This window comes from Lactuca saligna, chromosome 7, assembly GCF_052625555.1.
Source record: "Lactuca saligna cultivar CGN05327 chromosome 7, ASM5262555v1, whole genome shotgun sequence".
NCBI classification, from domain to species: domain Eukaryota; kingdom Viridiplantae; phylum Streptophyta; class Magnoliopsida; order Asterales; family Asteraceae; genus Lactuca; species Lactuca saligna.
In genome coordinates, this window is record NC_136423.1 from 33,042,272 (window position 1) to 33,051,379 (window position 9,108).

The following is a 9,108-nucleotide window of genomic DNA, read 5'->3' on the forward strand; positions in this document are numbered from 1 at the left end:
AAAATATGTTGCCATTTTAAGTAAATTCATGACACAAAGGGTATTTTCTGCATGTATGTAAATGTGATGAAGATGGTTTTTATGAAAAATGGTTGTGTATATTTCTGCATGGAATAATTTGGAATAATGTGCATACATATGTGTTATATGGTCTTGGATTTGGTTCTTTAATGCGTTGAAAGGTCCCATTTTCCAATATAAAAACATCCACCAACTATTGACTGAAAATGGTCCCCATATATAGTGTACTTTCACATGGACTACTTTCTACTTTATTCCTAATATAATATCATGCACTACAACCAATTTAATTATATATAATAAAAGTAAAACAATCCGTACATGTTTCAATAACATAAATTTCCAACATCTGATTATATACAAAATGCCATACAATTGGGACATTCAATATGGCTTTACAAACGTTATAAATGTCTTTTCATTAGAGCCATACCGGATTACAACATCAACACACCAAGGTTAACACCACCCCCCCCCCCCCCCCCCCCCCCCACCAAAAAAAAAAAAATCTAACTAAAAGCGGCTTTCAAACCACGGTAAAAAAGAAAATAAAATTAGGCTTTTTTTTTCAAAATACAAATCTAGCATGATTGGCTTTTCACAAAGAAATACCATAGTCAAACCCTAAAATTTATGCTATAATAAGGGTAGCATGATCGAGATTATCAGGACTTACCAAACTATTTTGACAATTCCAGAAACACCTCCCATGGTTTGTTATCTTCCAACACATTCGCTCTTTAGCTGGAACATTGCAATCGCAAAGCTTTACCCTTTCACGTATTTGAACACAAGTCACTTGTAGCTGATTCCTTGAAGTGGACAAGTTGAAAGACATTGTTCTTGAGGATGACAAGAGTCGGTGGAAAGGATTTGACTTTTCACAAAAGGGTAAGTAACATTTGAATAGTGGTTCAATTCAGGGTTTCAATTAATAAAGATTGTTGTACGAGTCACCTTCTTCGTGTTATACATAAACTTATTGGACACATCACCCAGCCACATAAGCAATGGAACCGATAAACCGTCTAATTTTTTGAAAAATGGTGTGATTAGAAGGTAAAATTGAAGTTTAGTGGTCTAATGTACGAAGAAAAAACTTTAGTGACCAAATTAGAAAATTGCCAAAACTTTGATGTCATTTTTTCTTAAACTAAATTAGAATAATTAGTAATGAAAAATAATATATATATATATATATATATATATATATATATATATATATATATATATATATATATATATATATATATATATATTGTTGGTGATTTGTTATCATCAATGTTATTTAAGTGTAATGAGATTACTTTTGTTGAATAAAAGTGATCTTGATAAGTATTAAACAAGTAAGGAAGATGCGGAGTACACACTTGTTTAAGTTTGATCAAGTATCAAAGTACACTGTCATTTAGGACGAAGCCCCTGAACGAACGGGGGTCCGGGGGCAGTGCCCCTAGGAGCGAGGTCCAAGGGGCAGAGCCCCTGGCTGGGATCGAGCTGCCAGGTCAGCGCGGAAATTTTTTATATAGGTTATGTTACAGTTTTATGACCCAATTTTGACTTTTATTCAGTTAACCCGTTTTATGACCGTTTTGGTGGTTTTGTGATAGTTTTAAACTATCATATGATAGTTTTCAGACAAAGATCTAAATTCAGTTTTGGTCTCATTTTTTGGGTACTTACGGAATCATATCCTCTCATTCTCTTTCTTTCTCTCTGATTTAATCTGAGTCTTATCTAATTGAGGATTTGGGAGTACCACCCAAATACTTCGACTAGAAAGTGATTATCACGATTATCAGATTTTCAAGTGCCACTAAATCATATTTTCAATATATATATATATATATATATATATATATATATATATATATATATATATATATATATATATATATATATATATGAAAAGGAAGAGAAAGAAAAACATTTTTGCTTTCAGGAAAACTATGTATTAAAAACCTCCACTGGGTTTTTTTAGCATGGTCATTTTTTTACATAAGTATGTATAACATGTAAAATCGTAAAAAAAAATTATAAATTTAAGATTAAAAACGTAATATATATATATATATATATATATATATATATATATATATATATATATATATATATATATATGTGTGTGTTTTTTTATAAAGTTTATATAATAATAACCTGAATAACTTTTTATTATCAATACAGCATAAAACGAAACATTTAAAAAAAAAATATTATCGGCACAAACAAAATATAAATCTCACTTTAAACAAAATCGCCCAAAAAAAATTAGAATTGTTATGGCATTAATTCTAATTTGTATAATATGATATTCCAAATATTGACACTATACGACACACCGCACCACTGTCAGATTGGACGTGTGAAGAAACAAGAAGACCGTGTGAACCCCTCTTTTCGGTAACAAAAAAAAAAATACAAAGTGAAAAAAAAAAAATAAAAAAATAAAAAAAATAAATAAATAAAAGAAAGGAATTTACTTTCCCCCAAAAAAATAATAAAAAAAATAATTTCCTTTCATCATTAAATTTAAATTAATTATTAAAGCAACAAACGCAAGGACACCAAGTTGCCGGAATCTCGGTTAAAAAGCCAGACTCCTATCCTCCTACTTCCCACTCGACTCTCCCTCTGTTTCTAGAGAGAGAAACTCACCCTTTTTAGAGAGAGAAACAGTTACCTTTCACACGAAAATGGCTTCATACTCCGCAACAACCAAATCGTTTACACTATTTTGCCTTATCGTTTCTCACTTCCTTGCTGTTTTTACAGCAGAAGATGGTATGTAAACTTACTTCATTCACTCTCTCACTGTTTTCATTTTGATTTTCAATTGTCGGTGTTGTTCACTTGTTCTTGCTGTTTATCGCATTTGAGATCTGATTTTCCAATTCGTGCTCTGTTTGCGAGTGTTTTTGTTTACTGTATATGATAATACGAGATCTGTCTGTGTGTTTATGCGATTTAATTGCGTAAATGGAGTGAAATCGAGAGATTTGAGCTTCGTTATTTGAGATCATATACAAAGAGAATGTGTTTTTATGCTTTATATTGTTAATTTCAAACAGCTTTATGTGTGTCCTTAGTTTTGTCAGTAAATCCTTTTATAGCTCCAGGAAATCAAGTAATCGTGCAGATTTAGTTGTACTACAATGTACAAGTTATAATGCACACTAACACCTCTTTCGTTCTCAAAACTGTGAATCCCAACGAAATACTCATCTTTTTCAACTTATGTTTTCCATTTTTCACACACTTGTTATTAATTTGTTATATTTATAGCAAGGCATGACTTAATGTGCATGTTTATAATGAAACTGAAGAAAACATACAAAGATTATCGCAAAATTCGTGCAACATTGCGAAATTATAGGTATAAATTATTATTTTAGGAGTTATTATACAAAATATGGGTAAAAAGTATTTATAGTAACTTGTTTTTAAAGCATATAAACCGCTGTGAAAAAACTGCATGGCTTGAAGTCGTTTGGATTAGTGAACAGCAAATTTTATATGATTCCTCTATGAAAAAAGGACATCGATTAAATTGATATATAATTAACTGAAATAGAAATAACTGATAATTAGTAAGATATTTACTTTAGGTTATGTTTGTCCAAAGTTGTAATTTGTGGTTTAGTAAAACCCCAAAAACAAACTTATTTTAGGTTTTGAGATAGCTTTTGATGAGGATTTTTTTTTCATAAATATTATAAACATGCCTTTAATTATATCTAATTTTCTTGTATTAATATATATGTAAATATATATTTATGTCATTTTACATTGGAATCTAGCTTATAACCTATTGTTTTTACTGAACATTATTTATATATAAACTAACTTATCAGTTATCACCTACCTTTGTTTGTCAAACAAACCTTAATAAAAAAAATTTGTATATTATATTCAAGTACAATAACAATACTTTACAATATGAGATATAACATATATCTTTTTTTTTTTATCGGTTAGTTGTCAATTTCGAACTTGCTTATTAATGGAGGTCCTATCACAAATAAATCTTGTAAAAATTAGTAATTTTGAAAGCGAAAAAAAAAAAATCATATTTTATATTTTTAAAAACTTATCGAACACTTCTATAATAAAAGTTAAAAATAGTTCTACCAAATACATTGTAAAAGTGCATAAGGGAACACACTTGTTTAATAACACATATTTATAAGTATCTTATATATATATTTTTTTAATGTAAAACCTTATTATACCAGAATGACAATAATGTAAATGGAGAAAAGAACGAAAAAAACGAGAATCAGATTAACCCAACTTTATGCAACCTCTTTAGTCCCACTTTTGACTTGTCTATCTCAATCATTACCCATTTCGAAATCATTTTTATAATCTAAACTAAGCTCTTTATGTTATCTAATTATATACTTAATTTTAGAAATAAAAATATTTTACATTAATGTAGTTAAAGATATCTCATGATTGCTATCACATGATATTAAAGTGGAATTTAATACATAGGTTTTTATAGAAAAAATGGCAATAAATTCTTTTTTCACCCATTTTGCATTTTCTTCGCAAACTACATTTATTACTGAAAAGATTGATCACCGATATGGGCGTTTTAGGAAGCTTCGGTTTGCATCCCCCTTGTATTGTTTTATTTGCCGACCTAAAAGTGTCAAAATGCTACCTCTAACTTTATACTTTTGTCACTTTCATCAAGATACAACTATACAACTACTTTTTATAAGGTATCTCCAATATTGTTTCATGAAAAAAATATTCTTCTTAGTAAAGTTTAAGTATCGTGTTATATTATTTGTTCAACGTAAAATACAAGGGTTGTATTTGAAAATCTTTAAAACATTGAAGAAAAGTAATATATTTGTAACTTTGTTGTTTAAAATGGTGTGATGGGTTAGAGGAAAATTATTGTGCTCACCAAATGTTACACAATTTTTATAATTTTTGTGTAAAAATCGATATGATTCATATAAAAAGATAATGATCACTCGAACATGGTCCATGTGATATCGTATCAGAAAAATCAAACATGGTTGCTTGTGCCTTTGTCTACCATTTGCATTTGTCTCTTGTCTTAGTACATCTTTATTGGTTTTTTTTGTAATATTTCCATTACTTGGTTGTACAATGTCAATTAAGTCAAATTAAGTCAAAAGCATGTATTCTTTTTATGCAAATTGTCAAATTAAAATTATTGTATTTGACATATAAACTTACTGAGATAAAGGAAGCATTTTCTATAAAGTAAGAATATTTTATCTATTATTATTATTATTATTATTATTATTGTACCGTTGTGTTTTACCACGCAAATATGTAGGCCCGTTTTGTTTGTCATGGAATCTTTGACAATAAGTCATTTATAAAATAATAACAAATAATTAAATAAAATAATAGTACTTATTATATAGTGTAATACCTTTATTTTGTTTCGAAAATAATTTTTTTATTCTTATCCAAAAATATATGCTATTTAGTTATAAGTTTCATTAGTAGTTTATTGTTTACTATTATTACACATGATAATCGATTTTCATAAAGGTCTATAATTTTTGTTACCTTTTCTAACCACCAACAAGGATATTAAATGAATACTTTTATAGGTCCTAAAAAAGAACTAGTTAATTTAACGTTAATCGTCACAAAAATGTTTTTCTCGATATCTATTGGGATAGAGTCATAAAATAATAATAATGTACCTTTTTATGTGTAGTATAAGTCATTTAGCAAAAAAACAGAGTACCTGTCATAAATTTTCATCAATAGTTGTTGTATTTTATTTATCTTTAAGTAACATACTTTGTAAATACTTATTTTTTGTGGAAATGATATTTGCAAATTTTAATACTAAAAAACTTCAAAAAAGTTGTTTTTTTTACATAGCATTTACGTATTTTTTTATTTTTTATAAATCAAAACCGTTTTGGTTGCCACGTCATCAGTTCTAAATTGTTAAAAAAATACTAATTTTTGGAAATGGTTGATGGAATTAGACATATTTATCTTTTTTTTTTTTCCCAAATATTAATTTATGAAAAGATTAAATGTAATATAACATAAAAAATCGTTCATCGGATAAATATATTTTATTATTTTCCCCAAAAAAAAATCTCCTATGATATCTAATTTATTTGGTGCATTCTTTTTCTCATCATATCTAAATTTATTTACATATTATACTCCTTTCTTTTTCATTTAATAACAAAATAATAAACTATCTAATCGCATAGGCTTACTAACCAACGGCGACTTCGAGACACCACCATCGGGAGGTTTCGCCGACGAAGGCCTCGGCGACAACCCCAACGCAATCCCAAACTGGAAAGTCAACGGCACGGTGGAACTAGTCGCCTCCGGTCAAAAACAAGGCGGAATGATTCTCATCGTCCCTGAAGGTCGACACGCAGTGAGACTCGGCAACGACGCTCAGATCTCCCAGGAATTAAAATTAGAAAAAGGCGAAGTTTACTCCATCACTTTCAGCGCCTCTCGCACGTGTGCACAGCTAGAATCGTTAAACGTGTCTGTTCCACCTGCGTCACAGACGATTGATTTACAAACGCTGTATAGTGTTCAAGGGTGGGATACTTACGCTTGGGCGTTTCAAGCTGATCAAGAAGATACTAATGTCGTTTTTACGAATCCTGGCATGGAAGATGACCCCACTTGTGGGCCCATCATTGATGATATTGCTATTAAGAAGCTTTTTGTTCCTACCAAACCTAAAGGTATGGTTTATGCTTTTAAATCATATTTTTATTGATACTTTTAGAAAATCTTTACAAAATCATTTATATAATTGCTAGATTTTTCAAAAGTATAAATACTCTATTAATAACAAAATTTGAGTAAATTGCACTTTTAGTACCCCGGGTATAGCAATTTTTGCTAACTTGGTCCCCAATTCCAAGTAAAATGATTATTTTTTGTTCTTACATACAACTGATTTTTGCAATTTTGGTCCTCAAAATAATCATTTTACTTGTAACTACAAAAACCTCAAGTAAGGACCAAAATTGCAAGAGAACACATGTTGAATTTAATCCGTAAGCCATATATGAGTGTTTCTTTTCGACTTAACGTAGAAAGAACATCTTAATAGAAAAATCAAGAAAATGAACCAAAGTTGCACTCAATAAAATTGGTCTTGATTTTCTCAAATATCTTTCAAACATTATTTATCCAGATAACGCAGTACTAAACGGAGATTTCGAAGAAGGTCCATGGATGTTTAGGAACGCATCTCTAGGCGTCCTACTCCCAACTAACCTGGATGAGGAAATCTCATCCCTACCCGGTTGGATTGTAGAATCCAACCGGGCAGTTCGTTACATCGATTCAAACCACTTCTCAGTCCCGGGCGGCAAACGTGCCCTGGAACTGCTTTCAGGCAAAGAAGGCATAATCTCCCAAATGGTTTCCACCACCCCAAACAAGCCTTACAAAATGTCATTTTCCCTTGGTCACGCGAATGACATGTGCAAGCAACCCCTTGCAGTCATGGCATTCGCGGGTGACCAAGCGGAGAATATTCACTATGCACCAAACGGGAATTCCACTTTTCAAATTGTGAATGTGAATTTTACGGCTAAGGCTGAGAGGACACGTGTTGCGTTTTATAGTGTTTATTATAATACGAGAAGTGATGATATGAGTTCTTTGTGTGGGCCCGTGGTTGATGATGTGGCGGTGGTGGTTTCGAAGGGGGTTAGAGGGTTAGGGTTTTCGGGTTTGGTGGTTTTGGTTTTGGTTTTGTTGTTTGTGGTTTAGTTTTTATGTTGTGATTTATTTGGTAAGCATTAAGCAAAGCTTTTGGTGGTTTCCACTTGTATGTAGTAATGAAATTGAATATTTATGATGGAATGGAATAGAATGAAGTATTTAGTATTATGATAAATTTGTTGTATTTTGATGAATCATACTTCTATTATAAATTTATAACATTATGAAATAAGAACAAATCGAATTCTAACATTCTTAAGAATTTGCTTGAGAGGTCATTCACGATAATGACTTCATGTAACTTCATTATCATTCACATACACAGACGAGTGCATTCTATCAGTTGATAATTTATTTTGGTAATTTCTATAGGTAGGAATAGGTTCAATCTGAAGAGAGTTATCCCACTCCTATGTGATAATTTACTTTGCAAAAACAATGACAATAAAATCGACTCCAACAAAAAACCAGTCATCAAATCTGTACATGTTTAATAGGGAAATTCAAGTCTACTATTCTGATGTTGATCACTCGTTCTTAGTGATCATGTACTCTTCCTTAGTGATCATGTGACCATAGCATGTGTTGTATTATCATGAAAATTCACATGCTTGTGGTCTCCACCTCTATGAACCATGAATGGACATCCATTATATTCATATCAAACATATCGACATGATTATGTGAAGTTCGTATAACATGGTCATATGTTTATGTGAAATTCCTAGCTTTTACGGATTAATATCCTTATTTCCTTAAATCTGGTTTTAAGATGACCAAAACTATTGTTCCACTTTCTATTTGTTAGAATGCATACTATTTGGAATAGTTATGTGGCTCAGTGTCTTATTAATTGAAAGGTATTTATAGATTACAATGAAGAATTCTATGCTAATACTAATACTATAATATGTCAACTATGTCAACGCAAATACGGAAATATCAAATATAAATAAGGAAAGTAGGATAATATTGAATACTAATATAATTGTATATTTCATGTAAAATGCTCGAAAACTATAGTCTACAATCAATTAACTTACCACATGGTCAAAATAATCAAATTGGAATATACATGGACCCATAACAGAAACTGTGTATGACATATTAGCAATGAAGCACATTAAGTTTTCTACATAATATTATTTGGGTTGTAAATATATATTGTAGTTGTTGGGCAGTGGATCTTATTTATTCATTTACTGCGTCAAATAATATATTATAACATCTTATATAAGATCATATGACAATAATTTATGACAGACATGGCATCTCAATATGTATCATACTATAAAAACATCAAAATCTTAAAGACATAAAATATTCAAATTATATGGTTTTGATGTTTCAAATAATTTTTTGGAT

The 9,108-nt window shown here is 30.1% G+C and overlaps 1 protein-coding gene across 1 annotated transcript; it reads left to right on the forward strand.

The window, feature by feature from the left end:
- Nucleotides 1-2,608: 2,608 nt before the first annotated feature.
- Nucleotides 2,609-7,918, forward strand: LOC145004901 (protein BIIDXI-like). Its single transcript, XM_078963926.1, has 3 exons — nt 2,609-2,802; nt 6,252-6,749; nt 7,208-7,918. The coding sequence occupies exons 1-3, from the start codon at nt 2,715-2,717 to the stop codon at nt 7,789-7,791; spliced, it is 1,170 nt and encodes a 389-aa protein (XP_078820052.1). The 5' UTR covers nt 2,609-2,714; the 3' UTR covers nt 7,792-7,918.
- Nucleotides 7,919-9,108: the final 1,190 nt, after the last annotated feature.